The 25,289-nt window shown below is 42.3% G+C and overlaps 5 protein-coding genes across 7 annotated transcripts in view; 1 reads left to right on the top strand and 4 right to left on the bottom strand.

Moving 5' to 3' along the window:
- Window positions 1–5,822, bottom strand: part of flvcr2a (FLVCR choline and putative heme transporter 2a) — a 32,067-nt gene extending 26,245 nt beyond the window's left edge. For both annotated transcript variants that reach the window (XM_071924164.2, XM_078289401.1), the window contains exon 1: window positions 4,946–5,822. In XM_071924164.2, coding sequence (XP_071780265.1) covers window positions 4,946–5,527 — 582 coding nt within the window. In that variant the 5' untranslated portion in view covers window positions 5,528–5,822. The remainder of the gene's footprint in view (window positions 1–4,945) is intronic.
- A 1,257-nt stretch (window positions 5,823–7,079) lies between these two features.
- On the bottom strand, window positions 7,080–11,979 carry LOC139930855 (jun dimerization protein 2-like). The gene is made up of 4 exons (XM_071924152.2): window positions 11,826–11,979; window positions 9,206–9,423; window positions 8,625–8,729; window positions 7,080–8,480 (listed from the first exon to the last, which is right to left on the bottom strand). Exons 1-4 carry the CDS (start codon window positions 11,911–11,913, stop codon window positions 8,295–8,297), a joined length of 597 nt encoding a protein of 198 aa, XP_071780253.1. The 5' UTR covers window positions 11,914–11,979; the 3' UTR covers window positions 7,080–8,294.
- Window positions 11,980–12,741: 762 nt separating this feature from the next.
- Window positions 12,742–15,576, bottom strand: LOC139930866 (protein c-Fos). Its single transcript, XM_078289435.1, is given in 5 exon segments — window positions 12,742–13,822; window positions 13,917–14,024; window positions 14,356–14,583; window positions 15,257–15,483; window positions 15,486–15,576. Coding segments are annotated over 5 exon segments (1,323 nt in total). The 3' UTR covers window positions 12,742–13,153.
- Window positions 15,577–16,376: 800 nt separating this feature from the next.
- LOC139930867 (transmembrane emp24 domain-containing protein 10-like) lies at window positions 16,377–18,372 on the top strand. The gene is made up of 5 exons (XM_071924177.2): window positions 16,377–16,585; window positions 16,975–17,095; window positions 17,349–17,422; window positions 17,708–17,834; window positions 17,943–18,372. The coding sequence occupies exons 1-5, from the start codon at window positions 16,409–16,411 to the stop codon at window positions 18,062–18,064; spliced, it is 621 nt and encodes a 206-aa protein (XP_071780278.1). The 5' UTR covers window positions 16,377–16,408; the 3' UTR covers window positions 18,065–18,372.
- Window positions 18,373–18,498: 126 nt separating this feature from the next.
- On the bottom strand, window positions 18,499–24,667 carry mlh3 (mutL homolog 3 (E. coli)). 2 transcript variants are annotated; one of them, XM_071924174.2, is made up of 12 exons: window positions 22,063–24,667; window positions 21,860–21,961; window positions 21,647–21,726; window positions 21,361–21,465; window positions 21,141–21,225; window positions 20,982–21,050; window positions 20,766–20,874; window positions 19,339–19,498; window positions 19,198–19,221; window positions 19,020–19,098; window positions 18,764–18,915; window positions 18,499–18,616 (listed from the first exon to the last, which is right to left on the bottom strand). In XM_071924174.2, the coding sequence occupies exons 1-12, from the start codon at window positions 24,665–24,667 to the stop codon at window positions 18,545–18,547; spliced, it is 3,642 nt and encodes a 1,213-aa protein (XP_071780275.2). In that variant the 3' UTR covers window positions 18,499–18,544. The 2 variants fall into 2 exon arrangements, with proteins under 2 accessions (XP_071780275.2, XP_071780276.2); XM_071924175.2 differs by lacking the exon at window positions 21,860–21,961.
- Window positions 24,668–25,289: the final 622 nt, after the last annotated feature.

Below are 25,289 nucleotides of genomic sequence, written 5' to 3'. Positions count from 1 at the left end.
AAATAATGGAATAGAAAGCCAATCTTTCACCAGTTTTACAAAACACTGAAAACACAATGTCAGGACCCTTGATATATGCAAGTAAAGATAATATAATCCTAAATACCACATACAACTGTGTCCAGTTCCCTCCAACAACACTAGCTGAAAATGTTCTGCTCAGTTGGCGTCATTCACCAATATAATAATTTCTCACTTGTTTTTTGCAAAATGTTCTTTATTTGGGTGATGCCATGATGCTTGTAGGCCTAAATAATTTCTCAGAAAATCTGTCTGAGAAGAAATAATAATCAATATATTGTTCAAGAGCATTAGTGTGTCAAAGACCAAAGCTCTGTTAGCAGTGAGATTCACACTTTGAAGGTGCTAAGGAACGCCAGACAAACCTAAACAAAATCACTGCACTCTCTTTCCAGCAGGGTTTCTACACAAATACAGGAACACCAAGAGTGGTAATCATACAAAGAGCAGCACGTAACTCAACACAATATTCCAGTTGAAGCTAATATAAAGGACATTTAGGACACAGTAGAAATCTTGAAGTAGAAATTCATATTTTGTAGCCATTTCTCTAATGTAAGATAGCAAAGAAGACACTGGGGTATTTTAAGACAAGAGAGCGCTCTGATTCAGTGAAATAAAACTGATAAGCATATACACACCACACACACACACACACACCCTAATATCTTATATAAAATATAGGATATTAGGGCATAATTGGAATATTAGTTCACTGTGACTGAAGCATACTTAATACCTAACTAATATATTAACACATGGTTAGTTAATGCTCAATCACAAGTTAGTTAAGCATTAATTAGTGAACCATAATGTAAAGTGTTACCCCAAATTCTAAAGCTGCTCTTTTTGATTATTGCCAGGGGTGACAAAGCCTTTACATTCAATACAGGCTTCAATACTTCTTGCGACTAAATGGCAACAAAACTGAGATGATAGTGGTTCTTCCAAAAACCCAACTGCCTTTTGTTGCAGATGTCACTTTAAATTTTGGGGATTGCTGCAAAAACTGAACACAGTAAATTTCAGGCCTGAATTGTTTTAGACATTCAGGGCCTTAAATATAAAGGCATTACTGTAACACATGAGAACTTGCATGTGGGAATAGAAAACATTCTCACACTGGTGTCCTACACCAATACCTTCATACTTAAAGAGCAGCTCAGGGCCTCTGACCATTGTCCGTGTTAATAAAGATAACACATGCAGGACAGAGCGACTGATGCAACATGACATGATGAGGTAGTGACATGATGAGGTAGCAACATGGGGAGGTACTGACATGATGAGGTAGTGACATGATGAGGTACTGACATGATGAGGTAGCGACATGGGGAGGTACTGACATGATGAGGTAGTGACATGATGAGGTACTGACATGATGAGGTAGTGACATGCGGAGGTACTGACATGATGAGGTACTGACATGATGAGGTAGCGACATGGGGAGGTACTGACATGATGAGGTAGTGACATGATGAGGTACTGACATGATGAGGTAGTGACATGCAGAGGTACTGACATGATGAGGTACTGACATGATGAGGTAGCGACATGGGGAGGTACTGACATGATGAGGTAGTGACATGATGAGGTACTGACATGATGAAGTAGTGACATGCGGAGGTACTGACATGATGAGGTAGTGACATGATGAGGTACTGACATGATGAGGTAGTGACATGATGAGGTACTGACATGATGAGGTAGTGACATGGGGAGGTACTGACATGATGAGGTAGTGACATGATGAGGTAGTGACATGATGAGGTAGTGACATGAGGTAGTGACATGATGAGGTAGTGACATGATGAGGTAGTGATATGATGAGGTACTGACATGAGGAGGTTCTGACGAGGAGATACTGACATGAGGTAGTGACATGATGAGGTAGTGACATGATGAGGTAGTGACATGATGAGGTAGTGACATGAGGTACTGACATGATAGTGACATGATGAGGTACTGACATGATGAAGTACTGACATGATGAGGTAGTGACATGATGAGGTACTGACATGATAGTGACATGATGAGGTACTGACATGATGAGGTACTGACGTGATGAGGTACTGACATAGCAGACAGACTGTCAACGGGTTGGAAAAGAGGTGGGGTGTTGGGGGGGTAATAGGTCAGTAGGATTATTTAATAGATATTAGGCTACTATGAAAAACCTACCTATGAAAAAAAAAACACTATAATACTTTGTGTCTGTGGTACTCAACACACAGTATAGTGACCTTTCTGGCATTTTTTACCTCATATGACAACATTACAATACTCTTATTGGATATTCTATATAGTTTATAGTTCTGCTGTGATTATTGGTATGGTATTCTTCAAAAGCTCTTTTAGCATTATTATAGCTCTTTTTCGTCAGATATACTGACTGAAAATATATGGGGATGCTGTAGGTTCATAATGAATTACCAAGCAAATAGTTTTGTTTTTGTTCTGTGTGTGTTCTGTGTTTCTTCCTATAGCAGCTTCAGCAGACTGGAAATTTCCAATGCTATTCCTGTGCTGCACTGCCCCTGCTGTCCCCTGCCTCCAGCTACACCACCTCTGCTTCAATTAAACAAATATCAGGCATGAATGGAAGGAGTGAAGGGGGGGGGGGGGGCAACACCATTCTCATCATACTGAAACCACAATCCAAATGTTGTATTCATGCTTGTTTCCAATAAAAACATTTACCTCTGTGCACCTTTGTGAAATCAATCCAATATCACGTGTTTAATTTTAGTATAGAGTCGAGTTGAATAACCGAGATTGCATGTTTGTCAATACTTTGGCAGAGCATTCGCCTTACTTCCATGAAGATAGCGCAATAAAAAGCTTAACCACAGGAGACAGGCCTATCATAAAACTATCTCGAGTTGATATGGTCGCACTGCATGTGAAATACTTTCAGTTTTTCGCCTATAAAGTGACTCGCATCATCTCACGCTTCCTGTTATAGAAAGAGCCGAGATGTGCGCCCTTGCGACGCACAAATCGCTACAGCCCAATTATCTGAGAAGAAATCGTCCTTAAAAGAAAAAAACACAGCAAAAATTAAATACACATTAATACACCACAATGAATGAATACACTGTTTCAGCAGAAGATGGCGGAATTGGACAGGCACGTCATTTCCCTTCGGATGATGAATAGGTCCAAAGTTTTAGGAGTCCTCATTGTAGATGGTAAAATAAAAAAAAACGTATCTTAAAATGTTACTCAATGTGCTCTTATGAAAAAGAACTGGAGCAACCACGAGGCTACACTGCAAATCGCAATGTGAATAGCCTATAGGAGATAAAATATAAACGCTTCACAGCTACTCTGTGAAGCTGTAGACTTAAGTCTACAGCTTCCTTCCACGCAAGTCTTTCACGCTCACACTCTGTGAAGAGGATGTGCCTGTCTGTCACTCACGGTCACTCATCACTGCCTCTCCTCAACACATAGCCGTCATTTCCCACGCTTCCAATGGAGCTCATGAGGCACGCGCACCAGCACATTGCGAAATTAGTGAAAGGTGATAGGCCTACACAGACAAGAAGAAGTCAGATATGATTAGGTTATCAGAGTGAACATAGACTCACAGGCTTGCACCGGGAATTACGCAGGATTGAGATGAAATATTAGAGTGGGGAAATTCAATGTATCGATACTGGAATATTAGGCCTATGAATATTATTATTATTTTTTTATTCATTTCCATCACCTGTCTAGACAAGACCTTCAAACTTAAAGCTGATCGTTGAGTAAATACTGCAATTCAAACATGTCAATAAAATTTCCCTTACGACAATATTCAAGTCAAAGAATATTCGTTCCCTCCAATACCAAGGAGGACTAAAAAACTTTAAAAAAAAATTTTAAAAAAATGAAAATCTCACTGCACTAATCAACTCAGAGGCCGCTGATTCTCAATGGGACTTTTATTGTGAAACAGATTTCACCACAATAAGAGCGCTGCCTCCATCCTTTCACACGGGTCTGGCACCAGTGAAACCAGAGGCAGGCAGACAGAGGGAGAGAGGATGCAAGACGGCAGGTGAAATAGTTCTGAACTGCTTGTCCAGATGCCAGGCTTTAGTTGTTAAATATCAATGATCTTCCACCTCCACAGCATGTAGGCTACTGAAATGATAGAACAAGATCTAGGAAGAGCATGTTCTGTGTTTTCTCAGTGCAGGACAGAGACAGACGACTCCTCACCCCTAATGAAACCAGAGCTGAGAGTGATAGTGTGATCTATTCTCCAAATTATTTCCCTTGCCTCTAGCCTTCTGTATCCCTGTCTAACCCCGACCACTACCCCCCCCCCACCCCACCCCCCCCCCCCCACCCCCACCCCCCCCCCCCCCCCACACACACACACACACACACACACACACGTGGTGGTACAATATAGCACTATCCACTTGGAAGAACCACAGAAGAACCAGAATGTTTCTGTGTGTAGGCTACAATAAAGTCATAAAATCACTGCCACCACACACAGTCCCTGTGGGAAGATTATTGGAGTTATAACCTATGCATTTTTCGCTGGGATGCTAATTTTCACCACTGGTTATTCTGTTGGTTTGGGTATCAGGCTAATGAAAATCCAAAGGCAGTGCCTCCCAAAGTGGAGTCCAGGGACCTCTATGGGTCCTTCAAAGGGTTCCAGGCGGTCCCCAGCAATACTTTAAGAATAGGAATAGTTTAATTTCACAATGGTTTTCATTCACTAGAGGTCAGCACAATGACACAATGTATAAGAATGACTGTTGTGGTTGTAGGTTTCTCGGGTTTCATTCACCTAGCAGGCAATTATGAAATTGTATAACCTAATTTAACATGTTTCTGAATGGGGTTCCTTCAGACAAAATCTTACCAAACAGAATATTATAGTGATTTTTCATTATGGGGTCAGAGAACAACTCACCTGATTCCCAAAAACTCCAATGGAGCAGGCGGTGGAGACTTCATCCGAGCCGAACCAGACCGACGCCAGGCGGGAGGGCATCCCGAGGATGAAGACCTGGGCGAGGGAACACGCAAATTGTCCCAGCATGGTCACCCAGAACAGGCTGGGTCTGACGCTGGCCACCTTGATCCATGTCCCGATGCAATTGATAGCGGTGGCCACAAGTGCTATAACCCGCAGCCCCTTCTTATCCAGGAGCCAGGTGACTGGGAAAATGAAGGGGATGTAGGTCAGCATGTAGACCATGGACAGCCAGTCTATGTCGAAGGAGTCCACATTGTAGAATTTCATAAAGATGTTGTTGATGATCCCGTACTGGATCCACTGGAAAGCGTTGCACAGCGAGTAAGAGCTGAATAGAAAGACTATCACCCAGCGCCTCCTGTATAAGCGCGTGGTGGCCGGAGAGCCGCCGTCCGTGTTTGGGATGCTGGTACATTCAATTTGGTCCGTGACATCTGGAGATTGTACTCCCAAATCCAAACCATTCTCCTTCGCATCCTTTATGTCCCCGTCGTCAAAGTCCGCCTTATCTCCCATTTTCACCACAGTTTCAATTAAGATGATCACTCTTGATGTAGTCTTCCACCACGCGCAGCGCTTAAGTTATCTATTAAAAACCAGATAAAGGCCACTTTCAGGCCAAATGTGCCGACTATAGCCTACAACTAAAAATGACAGAACTTCCCGCTAACACAAACAAGTATCAGTTTCGTTTATTTACCTTCCTAGTCGGTCACTTGACGCTGTCTGTGTGAACCCTCGCTGACTTTCTTCAAAACTCATAAAACAAGGATATCGATTTCCTTTGCTCCTAAAACAACATTGCCAGGATAACCACGGCAACCGACTCAATCTTCTCAAATGTCGACCTCATTTCTGACCGACCCGCTCCCCAGAAGTTCATTCAATACTTGAGCTGTCTGAGAAGTCTCATTTATTAGGCTGCACGGTGTCCCAACTCTTACTCCACCCAGCTGGAAGTTGGACCAGTGATAAGAAAGGCAGACAGACACTGAGTGTTAACTGGTAGCCTAAAGTAATGAGCTATCACCAGTGATAACCACGTATCAGTCAGTCAACAATAAACCAACAGGATCTACTACTGTACCGTTACCAAACACCTTCATAAAAAATACTCTAATATTTCTAGAATATTTTTTTGATCTCCTATGGCATTACCATAATATCCCTAGACTTATAGTTTTGCTGTGAAAAGTGTATCCTTGTATAATTTATTATAGGATGATAGTTCTCTGCCATGCGCAAAAGGTTTTGTTTGGTTTTATATCAGTCATTGCCACGTTAATCTGCTAGTTAAATACCTCCTGGTAACAATGACTGCCTTGAACACAGCTAATCTCACTTTTACTCCCGCCGCCTTTGTGATTAAATGAGTCTACTGTTCTTATGGGAACATGGGGTTAACATAAATTCCTATCATTTTTTTTGTAACATAAGAAACGTAGCCTAGATAAAATGTGGATTAATCTCAAATCTCAACACAGCAAAAAGGTAAATGTAGTAGACCTAGACCCCATTTCGTAATGTTTTGCCTAAAGGAATCTGAAAAGCCCATCTGGAAAGATTTTTGTTCTTAGATAGGCTATACTGTATGACTCTATAGCCTGTTGTAGAGTGGGGGAAGTGAAACCTGTGAACAAAACAATCATTCTGATACTTACTTAGACTTATGAGTCAAATTTAAACTATCTCTCACTGTGATAACTTGTAGGGAGTTTTTTTTTTTTTAAACGGTGAAATTAAACCTGTCCTCATTTTTCTGGGGAACGGTGTCCTCTGAAGGACTGGTCATCCCTGGACCCTAACATATGAAAATTTAATCTTGTGGGAAATTGGAATGTTGTAGAAGCAAAGAATGATGGATTATAGCAAAGAAAATACATAAGAATACAGCAAATGTGGAGAACCATCACTGGGAACCAGGACATCATGTGAATAAGATCAGTCAGCCTGTGGTGCTGTTGGCCACCAGATGGCAATATTATCCAGACATCAACTCCATGAAAGATTTCTGATGCATTACATAACTGACATGGTTTCATTTTTGCAAGACTAAAAAGAATTCAAGTAGAAAAGAAACTACACATTTATTTCTTGCAGAAATACAAAATGTGATTTTGTGATAGCTTATATGCTTATATGACATCATATACAAAAGTATAAAAAAACCATAAACGTAACTGGAAGTAACAATGTAGTAACAGAAATGAAACAACTACAATGTAAACAGTCCATATATATATGTGCATACTGACGCCTGCGCCAAAACAGGAAAAAACATAGAAAACGGATCAACCGCTGTGCCACCAAATATGTAATACAAGAGATAAAATAACCAGATAATCATGATGATATTTAATACAAGTTCTGACTGTGCCTATGGGCCTGAGAAATTGGTTTTGAAAAATTGGGAAATTACTTTTTTCTATTGACCGTGTTTACAAAGTAAGGAAATAATCCACCCTGACTGTTGGATGTCATCAGTCTGTGATGCTCGGTGCGTTCCAGGAGTTATTTTGTGATGAAGCATTTAATTTTTTGGTGTCGGCCTACCCGCTTTCCCTCAGGTGAGCTCTTCTAATTCAGTTAGTATTTTCCTCTGTTTCCCAGAATAGGGGCGTGATAAATACACCTAGATGGCCAACTAGTTTGTGTGCCTGTCTATGATCCGCCTTGCCCCTTACTCAAAACAAAATGTCTTGTCCACAGAACTTGAATAATATTTCCATTCAAGTTCTGTGGTCTTGTGGCTGCAATGCATTGTGGTCTATTGAGGCTACTGTCAGTGGAGAAACTGGTATCTCTTCCTCTTCTACGATGGATTTCTTCCAGTATGATTTTTGAACGTCGGTGCAAAACAGTGAGTCTAGACAGAAGCTCTTGCTTTTTGATTGTGATTGTCCATGCTTGGCCAGTTATGAGCAGGAATAACAAAAATACTGCACCAAACAGCAACATGGGCCCAAAAATGCCAATATCATTTTTTTAACCGTGTTAAAATGTTTCAGGGTGGATTCTTTCTTTAACTTGACCTACTCTATATTGACAGTGGCTGGAGTTCTGTGGTCCTGAATGACAACTAAATTGAACAGCAAAAGAGAGAAAAAAAATATTAAATTTCAACTGCCAATACAGTGTCCAATCACATTGGATCCACTTTGTGGTTTAACGCTCTGCGGCTTAAGGCAGGAGTGCTCAGCTGGTTCTCCTCCAGGGCCGAGGCCCAGAGCTAAGTGCTGCTTCTCCTTGACTGTAAACGAACCTGCGGTAACCCCTCACACCTTCACTTGGCCTCCAGCTGCTCCAGCAGGGGGTTCACCTCGCTCTCCGGGGTTTTGACACTGTCTGTCCTGACAATACATGTGGGGCGATGGCGGTTCAGCATGAGGATCAGCTGCTGTCGTTCGTGCTTCAGCTCCTCAATCTGGGCTTTGAGGTCGGAGTTCATCATCTCTAGTCGCTCTGATTCCTGAGAGAGGGTGGAGGAAAAAGGGAAGTAATTAAGGGAGAAAGAATCAAAAGAGGGGAAAAGGAGCGAGGTTAAGCAGGGATGTCCCATTATGGAATGCATGGAAAATATGTGGGAAAGTGAAATAATGAGTAAATGTCTCACCTTTTGGAGATAATCTGTCCTCTCTTTTTTTTTGTTTCGACATCGTGCTGCAGCCACTTTGTTTTTCTCTCGCCTTCGTTTCCTCCTCTCTTCCTCCTCATCTCTCTAAATAACAGTTCAGGACAAAACATTTGACCAGTTGCTAAGGTGTGATGGATCTACTGAATATTTGACTACAGTCACAATTCTCTGTATGTCCACTAGGTGGACTTGTTGGTTAAGATAAGATACTAAACTGTAACAACAAAGGCACTTTCACTTTAAGCGAACTCAATCTCTTTTGTTATCATATTCTGCCAATTTACATACAGTTACCCTAGAGTATGTATGGTAAATCTGAAATATTGTATTTGCATTGTTACATCTGTTCATTTCCACCGTGGCTGTATCCCATATACACAAATGGAATAAACAAATGTTACAAAGTCAATTTGTAAAATAATGATCAGGAAAGAACATGTAAGCTGAGTAAAAATCAGAATGTACTGTTTACACTGACGTGAGTTAAAGTGAGGATTAATCTTGCAAGCATTAGTTACCATCATCACATCTGCTAAAAGGAATCACTCCAGGTCCCGTACCTCAGTTTTGATGGCTAGTGGCCTCTTGCCCAGGTTGTCCAAGAAGTGCAGAGGTGAGAGCATCGTCCCCAGCTCCCGCAGGTCGCCAAACTTGAGCTGGTCGGTCAGCGTGGTGGCAGAGATCCCGGCCAGCGGGCCCAGGCTGGGCAGGGAGCCTGCTGTCACAGAGGGATCTGGGATTTGTCCTGGCATCGCGTCAGGCTCGGTCGTGACCACAGCTAGGAGGCAGGGGGAGAAATTGAGACAAATTCAGAAAGCACCTAAACCAGACAGATGAAAAATAGAAGTGAAGCTCTGTCTGCTCTGATTGTTACAGTACTCAACCAACATGAGCCATACTTTAGCAGGTAGTTTGGATACAACAACTAGAGACTAATAGATACACAAGTGTTCTACTTCAACTTCAGTCTGCTGAAGGGCTTCAAGTAGGCATTTCCCAAGGTGCACCAAGTCTCCCTGGCAGTCAGACTCGCCATACTCCAATGAATTGCTGGCTTGTTGTAGGAGCAGGAGACAGAGGCTGTCTCCCATTAGGCTATTTTATCATTTTGCTTCTTTTTCTGGAATGGATATACCCCCATTTACCGAGCCCTTGGCAAGGATTTACCTTTTTAATCCCCAAAGAGGCCAAAAGAGAGACAAACAGCACTGTACAAAAGCAGACTCAGACAAATTCCCCTTTATTCCAAGGAGAGCTAAAGCCGGTCATTGCCAAGAAATACCCGTTGCCTGTTTTCCTGCATATGAGCCTTCATGTCAGGGGAGTGGAATGCGGCTGCCAAAATAGAGCATAATGTGGCCGAGCCAAATCCCAAATGTAATAACCCCTTTTCTTTGGCGTAGCCAAATGACAGAGATAAACATTAGAGATGACATTGTTCGGTTAGAATGTTTTGTTGAACAGATTTTGAGCTCAACAGGTTTTGCATGCCAATCTAATTCTATTGGCAAATACCTTATTTGTAAAATACTGAATGTCAAGATCCAAATATACCCAGCTAAGTCCAGACACAAGGAGAAAGGTGTGTGAACAGAGGTGGCCAAGGACAACAGGAAATTACTACAACTGCTCAGCAGATCTCCAAGCTGCAGACAAGACTCCCATCTGAGGTCATCTGCTCTCAAACACTCACACTACAAGATTGAATAGGCAATATCCTGCAAATGTCACTGCATACAATAAACATAAGCACCTGGCTGGGTTTATTTTCTGTAAAAATGAACTTGAAGACTATATCCTAGGAGAATTTTAAGAGAGTTTTATAGGTCTTGGGGCACTTATGCATCCATTAAACAGTTATGCTGAGAAAATGAACTTGCAGACTACATTAGTATCTCACATGTTAATGAGTTTCATATTTTACACTTCCCCAAAGTAAAGGTCAAAAAACACTAAGTGGAACTCTCCAGGCCATGTTGCTGGCACATGATAACCGCAAGCAGCGGTGCCTTTTGTGCAGAAGCCTCAACATTGGCCAATAGTGTAAAATTCACAAGTGAAATAGAAACCAGAGTTATTTAGCATTTCTAACATACAAATTTGGTTTGAATTTTTAAGTAATAAAGTAGTAGTAAAGTAGGAGACTAGCCCAACACAGAGGTTCCCAAACTTTTTCATGACAAGAACCCCCAAATAGATAAGTATCAGCCCACGGACCCTCATGTGATAAGATTCTGTCCTAAGCAACTCCATCTGAGAAGATTTGTTTTGCTGTATATGATTTGGTATATAATTAGCCTATATACTGTATGATCAAAACAGGCATTATACATGTATACATGTCTTAATGCTAACTTCTGGGGGAGAGAGGGAATACCCAGGACTCCACTTCGGCCTCACAAACTGGCTGACAGGTTTGCATAACAATTATTTATTTGAACTCTGGACACTTTTATATCGGGGCCTACCTTTCAATATGCTATGTTACTGCAAAAAAAAAAAGTGAAGTGACCTCTGCACAGTTTGGGCTTCTTCTAGCTGCAGGAGAAGCAGGCAAACCTCATTTTCTATGGACTTTGCATTTCCAGTTGTTTAGGAATATGACCCGTTTATAGCTTTTGTCTATTTCAAGTACGTTTTGCTGTAGCATGGGTGTAAAGTTACAATAAGAGGCCCGTTGTAACGCAATACACTGAAGTCATGGGTCAATTTCAAAGCGGAAGTTTTTCTTCAGTGCGGCATTTATCTTACGTAACTTTGCCTTTCCATGAGAGAGCTGCAGTCAGAAATGTGCTACAGCCTTTCGTTTAGGCGGATTTCCACCGTCCGTAGATTGACGGTGTTTTCAGAAACAATGCGCAACACCATATGGGAAATGACAAGTATAAAAAATAAGAACATTCTGTACTGAGTTGTGCACGACGTGATTGCACATGTAAGAGCATGCAAACAAAAGACAACGATGGTCTTTCTACAGCATGATCAAGAAGATGCCAGGAATACTTTGAACGCCAAAAAACACGTAAAAACCGAGGAAAGCAACGAAATGCACAGTATGCCCCAAAACATCACAACCCGCTCGCAGCCTGCTCGCACACCATGCTCGTTATGATCTATGCGCGGCGCGCCAACAGAAGCTCTATTTTCTCCACATCTCGACTTATGAAGTTTTGTACGGACCTGACTTTGATCCCAGGTGCAACAAATGTCCTCTCTTCTGGTCAGCCGAAGGTCGAGAGTAGATTTTAAAAAGTGGAAATCGTTGCATCAGCCCGTTTTTAAATGTGATCCCAATCTGGGAGGATTTGGGAATGCGGAAATTAGGCTATGCCAGCCAAACGTAAGCAGGGATGTAAAAAAGTACATAAAGTGGGGGCAGAAGTGGGGAAGTCGCACCGCTCCTCCCATAGAAACAAAAAAGAAACCGGACTGAGGCATAGAGGCTGCACACTGCACCGACAGGATGGCCTAGATGTCGGCCTGCACAGAAATATAGCAAATCCTGCAACACATTTTAGAAGGATAGCCTAAAATAAAAATATGACAGCAAAATTATTATCTAGGCTACATATGATATCCTGAAGAAATATTATAGGAATGTTACAGTAGGAGGTTAAAAAAATTCCATAAAGCATGCACAATATAAGTCCCTTTATAGGAATATCATAAACATTATAATTATAATTTATGGGGGAAATTTATGGGGAAAACAGGACCCCCCACCAAACACACACACACACACATAAACAGTCACAATTTCAAACAACATTGGCCACCAACTGCTGATTTTAAAACTTTATACTCTTTATAGTGTGTAAAATCTTTCATAGAGACAGACTGCAAACACTAGCATCAAACATCACTCTGAATGAAGATTTATTGTGATTATTCAGCAGCATAAATAAGCAATCGATGCTCATTTACTTGTTTTTAAATTTAACAAATAAGTCAAAATCTGAAAGGTAAAAAAATAAATCATACATTACATCTTGATAGATATAGCACTGGATGTTTTCATGGAAAACTCTAAACATTTTAACAATGAGGTCAAACCACAGTTGATGACGTCGAGGTATGTAAGTACTTAGCATGGATGAATACTTAAATACAATTCACAGCAATCAATACACTATTGACATCAAAACACAAAACCATACTGTAACACTAAATTCCACAATAACATCTTAGATCTAGTAACAGATCAAATATATATGAGCTCTGAAAATTATTTGAAATTTTCTCAGCATGCATTTTAAAACCAGAACTTGCTCCAGTCCCCTCTGTAAAATTAAAAGCCATGCTTTTAGCTACATCATTCTGTAGGCTATGTGTCTGGATGTATCTGTTTATACTTTTGCTTAGTCACACACAAGACATTTCATGAATGTATTCCTTGAAGTGTTACAGCATACTGTGGCATATGTTGTTCATATTATTTCAAAGTCAGGAACCTGCTAAAAAAAAAAGAAAAGAAGAAAAAAATCAGACCAACAGCTTCCCTCTGTACATTATAAGGCTAGGAGAGTCGGGGAGTTGAGGATGTCAACAGATTCAGCCTTGCCCCCTCCACCTTTATGGCTGTCCAGCCCTTCTGTGAGAGAGTCCAGCTCAGGACACGCAAATGTGAAGACAGACAGGTAGCTGCTGCAGGTGGGGGTGGAGGTCACCACCGGGGTGCTCAGAGGCTCCAGGTCGCCGGACACCGACTTGTACAAGGTCTCCCAGTCCGACACCCCGAGGGAACTGCTCAGATCTATGTCTGGGACGGACCGGGCCGTCTCCATGGGGATTTTCTCGTCCAAACTGGGCATCATATTGTCCAGTAGCCCCTCCTTAATGTCCAAAGAGGGCTCAAGGTCGCAGATGTTGATTTCGGCGCTGGCACACAGCAAGATGTTTGAGTTCCCAGAGATGGCTGTGGACGGGTCGCTGGGGATGTCCATGTCCTGCAGCGAAGGGGCTTCCTGGGTGCCATCTTCTGGGAGCTTGTCCTCATCTGGACTGGGCGGAAGCTCCGGGGAGCCAGTGGGCTCCTGGAAGATAGACTCCAGCTCCTCTGACGTTTGGCACACTGGTTTATGCGTAGCAAGGATAAATTCAAGCCTCTCTTTCTCTTTAAGAAGGTTGGCTATTTCAGTCTGCAAGGCTGCCTTTTCCTCCTCCAGCTTGTCTGTCTCCTTCAAACAGATCAACATCCAACATCATCCACATGGGAAACATACAGTAGTAGGTGTACATGACAGCTGCACAAATGCTTCATTGTTTACTTACAGCTTGCAGTGTGTCAGTGAGTTCCCTCCGTCTGTTGCGACACTTTGCTGCAGCCATTTTATTCCTCTCTCTCCTGATCCTCTTCTTCTCTTCCTCCTCTGGAGAGAGCTGGGATGTTTAAAAAAAAAAAATTCAGTTATTACCTTGAAGAATCTAGCCATTTCATCTCCTAATCCGCTACATCCGTTGCCAATTCACCCTCTGAAGAGTGGCAAAAGCATGTTTCTCTGCAATGCGTCTAAAAATAGACCATTGTTGCAGACTTGCTGTGACCTGAATATAAATTGACTGCCTAAGGAAGGCACACAGCCAGCGCACAGCTCTAGAGGAGCATGCACAATACTGTTGCTGCACAAGGAATTCAGATTGGCATATGTAAATATGCACTGTAACCTTTTCTGTCCAATAGCAGGTAAAGACTCCATCTGAGCTAACCTACCTGATCTGTTTTCCCCTTCCTGACAGCATTTTTTCCCTTATTCCCGCCCGCTTTGGGTGTTGCCTGGTGAGAGCTCTGCGGTTCATTGGCTTGCTTGCTACCCAGAGACGGGGAGACAGATGTAATGATCGTAGGCTGGACCATCCACTGGAAATCTGGGGTAGAGGAAATTGCAGTGACTGTTGGAACAAATGGAGCAGCTTGTACATCCATGTCTTGGCAGAGCTCCTGAAAAAATAAAAATAAATAAAGGACAATCAGAACTACACTACTGGTCATTTCTTCATGAATGTATTTCTATGCAATTAGTGGTTTCAAATAGATCTCATCGCAAAGACAAACAACCTATAAATCATAACTCCTTAGTGTCCAGAACAGAGGGGGGGGTGGGGGGTGGGGGGGTAGCCTATGTGTGTTATATTTTCGTGAAATATACCCATCCCAAAAATAGCCTTCTCCAGATCAATATTTGACTTTATCATTGTTTCTGACGTCAACACTGACGCAGAGATGCTGTGGAGTCTCCTGAATGGATTTATTTTTCTCAATGAACCGCTGCATCGACACGCTCACATTTGGTCCCAGGACGTCGGAATCATAACAACACGAGCCTACTGTGATGTTTTCCTCACATTTCCCCCCCCGCGTTTGTCCCCGAGCCAGCCATCCATCAAAGCTGTCAGAGAATAAAACATTTATCCCACCCGTTAATAAAAATGTTATTTATCAGTTCGACCCCCCCCCCTCCCCCTCCCTCCCTCCACCCCCAAGATAAAATAAAAAACATTAGGGTGTTCAAGCTACTGAAGACAGAAATAGGCCATTTCAGCTACATGTGAATTAGACACCCTGCATACCCCAGATTGCATATTGAATATAATCACCAAAAAAGCTTTCATACCTTTGCATTGCTCTCTGAGGAGGAAGCTGGAGAGCTCGCCTCCTCTTGCGTCTTCTGGCAGTGTGTCCCGACAGGAGACTCTGTCCGGCAGGTAGCAGACACTGAATCCATGTCCGGCGTCAGGTTGTTCAAATACATCACAGAGAAAAAAAAAAAAAAAAAACAAGTCCAGCTCAATGACAAATATAAGTGTCGCCTAACGTTGAGCAGAAGTGCTCGGGTCTTCCTCCAGGTATATACCTGGTAACTGGATGACTAGAATGCAAGCCCCTCCTTTTATACTCCGCTAGAATTTTATGAATGAACCAAGACTGTACCATCCGCGGAGGAGGGGGGGGGTCATACTGACAACCATACAGGCCTACATCTTGGGGTGCAAGCAAATTTTGACATTTGTCTTACAGTGTATATATATATATATTGTGTGACTGAGGTGTGAGCCAAACATATTAGCCCTTTTTTCTTAGATTTGCTCATAACTTTGCCACCACATGAGGGCCAGACAGCTGCTATCACTCCCATTCACAAATAATCTGCTTCACATCGAAATGCAATGTGGTGCAAGAAACGTGAGCCTGTTTACCAATACACAGGTTCTGATGTAAGTAACTATCTCTGGTGCGATGAAAAACAGTGTCATCAGCCGTGAGAAATTATCGATCGATGTGAGTTAGAGTACACAAACAGCAAAACAATAGGCCAATGTTTCTGTCGTTTAATAACGTAAATAAAGCTAATTTAATGAATACAGCAAGGTCGCGTCGCATTTTGCATGATTATCTCAGAAATATGTCCGTTACAGTCCGTCAGTTACAAATAATAAGGAGCTGTCTGACTCTAAAATGTCCCAACAGAGCGGGTTTTGTTTCTGTTATTCCGTGTTTCTTTTTCTCAAACACATTTCTATTTGACTTCTGGATGCCAGCCAACTCCCGGGTAGCTGAACACTTCGGGACTGCCTTTTTTCCTGCAGATTGGGATCGACGGCCGTTAGCAAGAGAGCCATAATGAAATGATTTAAAATGTTCACTTGGAGGCGGTGATGTGGGCGGAGCTCCTCGAGTGACGTAACCCGGAAGTACGGCTGGGGGACACTGGCAGAAGAAGAAGCGTCTGTGGCTGTGGTCGCATCATCACACAGCGATTGATAGCATGTCTAGACTTCGCGTATTGCTGCTCGTCCCTCTTCTGTTCGACCTGGTGTTCTCCGTCACCTTCTACCTGCCGGTCAACTTTCGAAAATGTCTACGGGAGGAAATCCACAAAGATGTGCTGGTCACGGGAGAGTACGAAGTTAGCGAGCAGCCTAATACAAAAACCAATCTGAAGGTAACACGTCGCCCTGCCGACACACCGACACAGCTGTAACATATGGCACACTTGTTTAGACTAGGCAGGTGTCTAATTGGTTTCCTAAGTTAACTTTCCAGTCTATTTTTCGTGTCAAGAACCCCCAAAAAGAAACGTATTAGCATCCCATATGTGGCTATTTTGTAATACAGCGAAGAGAGTGACACCTATGATCATAATAGTCATCCTTATAAATTCTCCCATTGTGGTAACTTATAGTGAATGAAATAAAATGGTGAAATTAATCTTTAATGTTGCAGAGGACCCCCTAGGACCCTTTCAATGGGCCCTGAACCCCACTTTGGGAACCACTGACTAATGATTGATTGTTGATTGTTATAATACCTTACTGTTGACTCCTTTCTCAGATCACAGATTCCTCTGGCCACACGCTGTACACCAAGGACGATGCCTCAAAGGGGAAGTTTGCCTTCACAACAGAGGATTATGACATGTTTGAGGTTTGCTTCGAAAGTAAATCCCCCCTGGGTGAGTGAGGTTTTGTATCACATCTTTTCACAGTGAACTTCTAATGTTGTCAGAATGAGTATTACAACTCAAATGGCACTAATAGTTTCATGCACAAATAGTACATGTACGGTTTTATTCCAGATACCTATTAGTGGTTAAGTGTGGAGACCAAAGATGCAGGATAGGGAGTGATTGAGGCAAAGTGACAGATAGTGTAAGCCTAATAACTTTATGTCACACACCATAATATGTCATGAATGCTTGTTACCAGGCACTGGGAGGGTCCCAGACCAACTGATCAATCTGGATATGAAGCATGGTGTGGAAGCAAAGAACTATGAAGAGGTGAGGAGTGCTATAAACAATGTTCTTTAGAAGATGATTGATGTATCTCTGGTCTAATTAATCTGAAAATCAAAATTAAGAGCCTTTTTGAAGGTGTTACCGATAAATAAATGTGTGACGATATGTATGAAACACAAAAGCAACAATGTTAAATTCACAGTGATCACAGACCATCAGCAGCTAAACAGCATCATGTTTTGAGTTACAAGGTGCATGGGAGGTGATTCTACCACAGTGGAAAAATTGATTGTCACGCTCTTCCCCTTGTGACCTCTTTGTTGTCAGATTGCAAAAGTGGAGAAGCTGAAGCCCCTTGAGGTGGAGCTCAGACGTCTGGAGGACCTGTCAGAGTCCATCGTCAATGACTTTGCCTACATGAAGAAGCGAGAGGAGGAGATGCGGGACACAAATGGTAAACGGATAAATAAGAGTGATACGCTTAATGCAACTGAACAGTGTATGTTGTCTCTAAAGCTGTAGACTGTTTTGACACTCTGCTATTTTCTGCCCTACCATCCAGAATCCACCAACACACGAGTGCTGTACTTCAGCATCTTCTCCATGTGCTGCCTGATCGGACTGGCAACATGGCAGGTCCTCTACTTGCGACGATTCTTCAAGGCAAAGAAGTTGATCGAGTGAAGCGATCTACCAAACACAACCTGAGGGATTCCACTTGATCACCAAGTGGACTGGGAGTTCGGGAACATTTACATGGACACTCTTTGACGTGCCTTTGTCTGTTTTTCTGATCATCCATCGCCTTTTATCATTGTTAATTTATTTCAGTAGTTCCTCTTTTTTAGACACTATACAAAACTGAAATATTATTAATGTTAGGTTCTGACAGACTTGCCATTTTGTACTCTTAATCAATAGTCTAAGTTACACTACACAGTATGTGATTTTACAGATGTAAAATGACAAGATGTTATTTTGTATATATTCCAAGTCTTCCAATGAATTTTCAATTGCTTCAATATAAAACAAAGGATTCCCTTATCAGGTGCAGGACTGTTTTTGTTTGTGTATTTAACAATGTGTCTCATTTAATGAGTGAAATCTTATAAGTTACAATCCATCTTGGTCGATAAGATAATAAATTAAAATACACACATACACTTATCTATTTCCAAATAATTCCCATGCTTTATACATTCTTCTCAGCTTTTGGAGGTTGGGTTTCAGTAATTCCTGCGGGAATAAAGAATGCTTAGTCACCACCAGAGAAATGATTCTTACGGTTGGTTCTTGAGAAATTGTGAATGTAAAAACAGTCTATCTTCTATTTGTTGGAATTGAAACTTGTGCTGAATATTGCATTTGATGCAAACTTAGTACCTCTTGGTCTTTGTCCAAGTGGAGGATGTCTACTAGGGGGGCGATGGATGGACGGCCATGGGCGCACTGGAAGGGCAGCTGGCAGGAAGACAGGGATGCTACCAAGCTGCAGCACTCATCTCTGCTGAGGCTGTCATTGAATTTGATGGCACCTGTTGAACACATAAATGCATACGAGTGACTAGTATGAAGATTCAAGTCTGTAACTGTGCGCTTCATTGAATAATCACTGCACAAGAAATAAACTGAACCATACCATGGCATGCCAGGGAGGCGAGCACCTTCAGCACAGTGAGAGGCAGGGTTCCTCTCACTCTGCCAGTTGAGCGGAGTAACTGAGAGAAAGAAATACAAAGAATACATATCACCCGGTTTTGAATAATGAGATAATTTCATCCCAAATAGCAGATGTAAGTGGGTAGAAAGAAGCTTACCTCAATCTGCTCTCGAAGATACTCCTGATGAGTGATTAGAGAGAGAGGAAAACGGTAAATATGAGGGAATAGACTTGTAAAATCCTGACTTGGCTGACTTAGTGACGGATGGTCTTAGTACTGAGGTTTCACATATTTTACCTCAACTATAGGCTTGATGACAGACGGCCTCCCCCGCCTGAGCTCATTGCTCTCCTTCTCTATGAAACACAGCGGCACCTTCCCCACAAGCAGCTGTGGATCTCCTGCCTGTGACAACTCCACTTCCAGGCCCAGACTTCGCAAATGTGACTGACAAGACCTGGAAGAGGAAGAGTTCACGATCCATCAGCAACACAGGAAGCAACACTGCTCTGGATCCTTGTTCAGTTATGTGGCCACTGCAATAATGTGGTTGGTATGGAACTAGCAGGCTGGAAAACAAACTCTACTGTCCAGTGTGTCGGTTGAAGGCAGGGATGAAAAATACTTTCCTGGCTGTATAAATGCACCATAGTCAAGAAAATGAACAGAAACAAAGAGTGTCAGGAGGCATCGTGGTGCAAGTTGACCAACATTTAAATGATATGCTAATGAGGGTACAAGGCAGTTGCACACATAGCAATGGTGGATAATGGTTTAATACCTTTAGAGAGGATAGTATGATCTGGGCTAGCAGACATGTATGTTCCAGATGAGAATAAGCTGTGGAGATGAATAACTGTTTGTGTGTGTGTATCTGTGAGGTCTGTTGTGTGTCTTGGGTGTACGGGCCTGTATGTGTGTGTGTGTGTGTGTGTGTCCAAGGGGAATGTACAGTATATACGATTATAACTATTTTTCCATGTGTATGTGATCATGCGATTGCGTGTGCATGCGAAAGGTTATAGGAGAACAGCTAACCATGTATGGTAAATAGTTAACTCAGCATCACTGCTATCCTGACTGAAGCATGCAGAGAACAATGTTGATTCGGTGCTATCAGCAAGATAACTACATTGACATAACAACTTAGCTAACATTATGAAGATAAAAGGATGATTCATGTTGGGTTTGTGACATGTAGGTAAACAAGAGGGCAAAGTGAATGCTGATTCATTGTGGAATAATAATTAGACTTCTGACCCTAAACAGTATTAAAATATATTTTTATCATGTCTTTTATCATGGCTTTGATAGTTCAGTTTGTATAAATAAACATTTACTGCTTTCCACTATAGCCTGTCCACCAACCGGCCCTGTGATCTGTGATGTCACACTGCTGTAAATCTCCATTCAAAATGACTCAGAAAAAATGGAAAAGGTCACTGTGAGAGCACCGGTGGTAATTTTCTGGAGATTGAGGTAGCCTACATTTTCTAGTGCAGAACTTTTAGCACTACTATACAATAAAGCAACAACAGAGTTCCAGGCTGTGCAGCTTAATCACATCACAGATTGATTCTTCAGTTTGTAGCTTTGGGAAAGACTTGTTAATATTTGTTGAATTGTCCTTAGCCATACAAGGAACATTTATGTATTTTCAAAATTAGTGGCATTCCCATATAATTCAAGCTACTGTAGATACTCATGTTTAGTAAAACACAGACCCAAGCAGCCTCAGCTCCTCTTCTGTTACACTGATCTCTAACGGTGGCAAAATGGTTGATGAAGACAGACGTCTCTCCCCTGGTGCATCTGGGTCATCCTCATAGGAGTCTGTGGCATAAAACAGCAGATACAGTTAGAACAATAGTGTCACATCAGTCTCCCCAAGACAGCATTATTAATTTAATAATCCATTCTCTATATTTGTTTTTTTTTACCTGCAACTAGATTTTCAAGTCGAACTCTCTCATGCGCAGCATGTTGGTCCACTAGCACCAAAAGATTTCCTGAGGTTTCAATATAAAATACACAAGCATAAAATAAACAAAGTGTCTGGAAAACATCTGAAGTTGAGACTGTAAATGTTATCCCCATACCTTCGGTTTCAGTGTTTGTTGCAGGGTCTTGGTCTTCTGTATTGATAAGACATGCAAGGAACTTCTTATCCACTTGATGAATAACCTGTAGGGTAATCAAACCACAGCAATGTGCTTTAGTTTATAACATCTACAAAGGCAAAATGGTTAAAACGTTATGTAGAATATTTAGTCACAGCCCTCACAGAGAAAGAGACTTAAAAACAAAAGAGACATTTGCCTTCATTGAGTGAATCATGGCTTTAGAGAAGCGGTAAGGAAACAGGATGTTGTGGATCTTTACAGCCAGTCCGTCAGCTTGCCCACTTGATATGTCCACACCAACCTGGAAGCACAAAAACCCATTACACTTTTACATTATTAAAACAGCAATAATTTGTAATTTGTAATAAGATATTACGCACAAGATCAGATAAACCAAGTAGCAGAATTAAATCACTGTGTGATTACAATGTTGTTACCAAAACTTCACAAGAGCATGTAAAGTGAATTTAATTTTTGCTTACCATAGGAGGTCGGACAAACACTGGGTTATTCCATTTTGAGTACAATGAGGAAAGTGAGCTGGAGGCCTCAACACCATCATCTATGAAGACAGAACAGATTACACATGAATACAAACAGGCCCAGTTAACTGTATGCACTTTGTACATTGTAAGTGTGTTAAACCCTAACGGTCTACCATGACAATCTGATCTAATATGTCTGGTAAAAGGTACCTCTGTCATCAGGCCCTGAGCTAATCACTCTTTCTGCCTTGGATTTAGGAAGGAAGGGCAACACTACATCCATCTGAAAAGGGTAACACCTGTATTCGATCCCTACAGTTCAAGGAATGGGAACAAGGAAGTAAACACGAACACAAGCGCTAACACTTGATCCACATGCGTTATCCAAAGACAAACCACTAGAGCTTACTCACCTGTTTTAGAGATGACGCTGACTGCCATATTGGTGACATCTGATGTGCAGCGCGCTTGTGTTTCCTCCATAGGTGGGTCCTCATATCGGCTGAGCCCGGTCTCTCTGTTGACGTAAACTATCTTTCCCACAGAGGTGTCATAGTGATGAAGCCAGTCGCTCGATGCTGTGGCCTCTTCCCCCTCAGCCAGCTCAGGACTTGTATTACGACTTGGGATCGGCTCGGGATTCAGTTCAGTGTCACAGAGAGGTTCATTGTTGTTGTCGTCTTGGGTGTTGTCATTATAGTTCCTGAGGCAGAGATTGTCCAGTGAAGTAGCCCTAGTAGTAGTAACCTCTGTCCTGCGTTGTTTTAAATGACAGAGTTTAGCTGACAAAGATTTTCCTCTGCCTCTACTCTGAACTGAGGCTGGCTTCAGCTTGGTGAATGCGGAGAGGCTCGGTGGGCTTTGGAAGTCGCTCTGCATTTCTCGTGTCTCCGTAACGTCAGGCTCTTGCTCCTCTTCCTGACAAACCGGAAAACTCTGGGGATTCAAAACAAAGCTGTCTGTCTGAGGTAAATGACTGCCAGTAGTCTCCAGAGAGGGTGATTTCACTTCATCAGACTTGCCATATATTCGTCTAAACTTGTCCAGAGATCCAGCCTCCTTGCATAAAGACAACTTTTGACAGGAGGTGAACTTGGGGATCTTTGAGGGGATGACAGAGGTAAGGTCCTTGCATATTTTCTGACTAGGTTTGACAAGACCTGAGCCCTCTAAGAGTGAGATTTTGCGTTTCGTTGCACAGGAGCTTTCTCCACATTTCTGTGTTAAAACCTGCTGGCAAATTAGTGTCCTATTGATCTGGGACAGCTCCTGAGTCTGCAGACTTTCATGAACATATGGATCGGACAGACTGATCTTTAAAGTTTGTCCATGTCCACTTGTACTCTGGCAGTTAGGTAGCATTTGCTTGATACTGTTTGAATCAGGCTGAATTTCTTGTGTGATGCTGTGCGGTGCAGTCACATTGCTGCTGGAGGCAGTATTGTTTAATCTCATCTCTCCTTCTTTCATAAGTTTCAATTGTTCGCTTTCAAGCCGACTGACTGAACTTGGAATACATCCGATACTCTGAGAGTCTTCCCCAGCACCACTGAAAGTTGGTTCCTCTTCTCTATCCATGTTATTCTCAGATAAATCCGTTAATGTGACCAAATCACACTGTGACTCACTTTTACGTTCTGTGTTTGTGCACTTATGGTTTTGTTTCTTTTCTGACTCATTTGCAAAGATCCTATTCTCCCCAAGTCTTTCCTCCTCGCCTTCTTTGCACTCAGTCTGAACAAACATCTGACCAACACTGTTTTCAAGTACGCTGTCCTCCTTGCGCTTACGATGAACAGGTTCAGATGCCAGTGTCCTTCCAATACTGCATTCTAGTATGGGATTGCCTACAGTTGCTTGGATGCCTTGGCCGCTGTCGTTCCCTTCTCGGTCCGTGCCTGCTGTGCTAAACAGTTTTGGACATGCATATTCCAAATCATCTTGGGAGAGCTCAACCACCAGGTTCTCTCTGCTCAGGAAAACTTTAACTGCCTCTTCTATGCAGAGCAAAATGCCATCCCAGTCTTTGAACTCGATCAGAGTTTTGGCAGGCTCAAGACAAATGTCATACTCTGAGTATGAGCATTTGATATTGATGATGTACGTTCCATGCAGCTCTTGGCCTCGTTTGTGCTTTGGACTCCTGCTGGCAGCCTGCCCATCGGGGCTGTCGCTCTTCTGATTTGAACTGCTCAGTTTGCGTAGGAGAAGATTCAGCAGCTTGTGGACCCGTGTTTTCAGGACGAGTCTCTCATTCACAAATAAGAATTGTAAGCTGTTGTTGTAATGGCCCTCTCTGCCTATGTAACCGATCACTTCAAACTGCCCATGAACGTGGCTGATTTCCCGCAGTTTCTGTGCTCGCCCTAAGCCGTGTATCTGAACAAACCTGTGGTAGGTGTTTCTCGCTTTGGAAAGCTGCACCATCATGGCCCCTGTGCAGTCGTTCTTCAGTGTGAAGGAGACAGAGGGATGCATCAGGGAAATAGCCTCCACTCTCTGTCTGATCCGCTCACCTTCCAGGACAGCATCCATCCTCTTCCTCCTGACTGGCAAGTTGTGGAAGAAGTTACAAATGACAACAGTTGTCCCGGCAGAGGGGCGAGCAGTCTCAGCTTCAAAGACATCCAAGCCCTTGCCATCCTTGAACATTCTGACGTGCGTTTTCCCAGATGATTTGGCCCGGGATGATATTTCCACAAGTGTAGCAAGAGACACTATACTGGCCACCGCCTCCCCTCTGAATCCATAAAACCTGAGATTCTCTAGGTCTTCAACAGAGCTGCATTTGCTGGTGTAGTATCTGTTTCCAACACACTCCATGTCCTCGACGATCATCCCTGAACCGTTGTCGATTACCTGAACTTTGAACGCCTCCATGTCCATCCTCACGCCCACACATGTCGCTCCAGCATCGATGCTGTTGAGCATGAGCTCCTCCACACACTGCTGAAGTGAGGAGATAGCAATTCCTGAGCGAAGCTTTCCCTGAACCTCTTTAGACAGACACTTAATCATGGTGGTCAGTAAATGTAATTCAAACTAACGTACTGTGTCTCTGTCCTGACTGACTACAAGGTGGCTGCTGGCTTACTGAGCCTGGTAGCTAACGTTACATTAAAATTGACAGTTGCTAGCTTAGCTTCAAGAGTTCTAAAGAACACTTTTTAACCGACAGAAAGCGCAAACGACACATCTTAACGAGTAACTAGTGTTTGACAAATAAAAAAGTTTATCGTTTAGGCTGAGCACTTAAAAAATCAATACCAAAACTTGCTTGTTTTCTTTCTCCTTTGAAACCATCGTGAGGCTCAGCTTTGTTTACAGTCAACGAGAAACAAGAGATTGATTGAGAGTTTGTCGCTTGCAGCCAAGACTGCCCTCTGCTGGTGTGAAGGACCTACAACACCAGCAGGGAATGGTGAATCAGTGAATAGTGAAAACAACAAAAGCAGACATTATTCATGGTTGGGAAATGTCGTGAGTGTCACCATATTCAATAACCTGCTCGACTTTGTCATAAATGTATGAAGTTAGTGAATAATGATGATAATAATAATAATAATAATAATAATAATAATAATAATAGTGTTTTGTACTATTTTACATGGAAAAAGTGGTTTCTGAACTGATGCAGTGG

This window comes from Centroberyx gerrardi, chromosome 17 (assembly GCF_048128805.1).
Source record: "Centroberyx gerrardi isolate f3 chromosome 17, fCenGer3.hap1.cur.20231027, whole genome shotgun sequence".
Classification (NCBI taxonomy): domain Eukaryota; kingdom Metazoa; phylum Chordata; class Actinopteri; order Beryciformes; family Berycidae; genus Centroberyx; species Centroberyx gerrardi.
Note: the sequence above shows the minus strand (reverse complement) of the source record. Positions and strands in the feature narration are given on the sequence as shown.

What these genes read in the sequence shown, in the direction of transcription:
- mlh3 (XM_071924174.2), bottom strand. Translation starts at nt 24,667, where the DNA reads ATGATTAAGTGTCTGTCTAAAGAGGTTCAGGGAAAGCTTCGCTCAGGA. An exon ending in CTCAGGGCCTGATGACAGAG is followed by an intron (nt 21,727 to 21,859) that starts GTACCTTTTACC and finishes CTGTCTTCATAG; the next exon opens with ATGATGGTGTTGAGGCCTCC. An exon ending in TCATCAAGCCTATAGTTGAG is followed by an intron (nt 19,222 to 19,338) that starts GTAAAATATGTG and finishes ATCACTCATCAG; the next exon opens with GAGTATCTTCGAGAGCAGAT.
- LOC139930867 (XM_071924177.2), top strand. Translation starts at nt 16,409, where the DNA reads ATGTCTAGACTTCGCGTATTGCTGCTCGTCCCTCTTCTGTTCGACCTG. An exon ending in AAGCAAAGAACTATGAAGAG is followed by an intron (nt 17,423 to 17,707) that starts GTGAGGAGTGCT and finishes CTTTGTTGTCAG; the next exon opens with ATTGCAAAAGTGGAGAAGCT. An exon ending in GGAGATGCGGGACACAAATG is followed by an intron (nt 17,835 to 17,942) that starts GTAAACGGATAA and finishes CCTACCATCCAG; the next exon opens with AATCCACCAACACACGAGTG.
- LOC139930855 (XM_071924152.2), bottom strand. Translation starts at nt 11,913, where the DNA reads ATGCAACGATTTCCACTTTTTAAAATCTACTCTCGACCTTCGGCTGAC. An exon ending in GCACCTGGGATCAAAGTCAG is followed by an intron (nt 9,424 to 11,825) that starts GTCCGTACAAAA and finishes CCTGCCTCCTAG; the next exon opens with CTGTGGTCACGACCGAGCCT. An exon ending in GGACAGATTATCTCCAAAAG is followed by an intron (nt 8,481 to 8,624) that starts GTGAGACATTTA and finishes ACCCTCTCTCAG; the next exon opens with GAATCAGAGCGACTAGAGAT.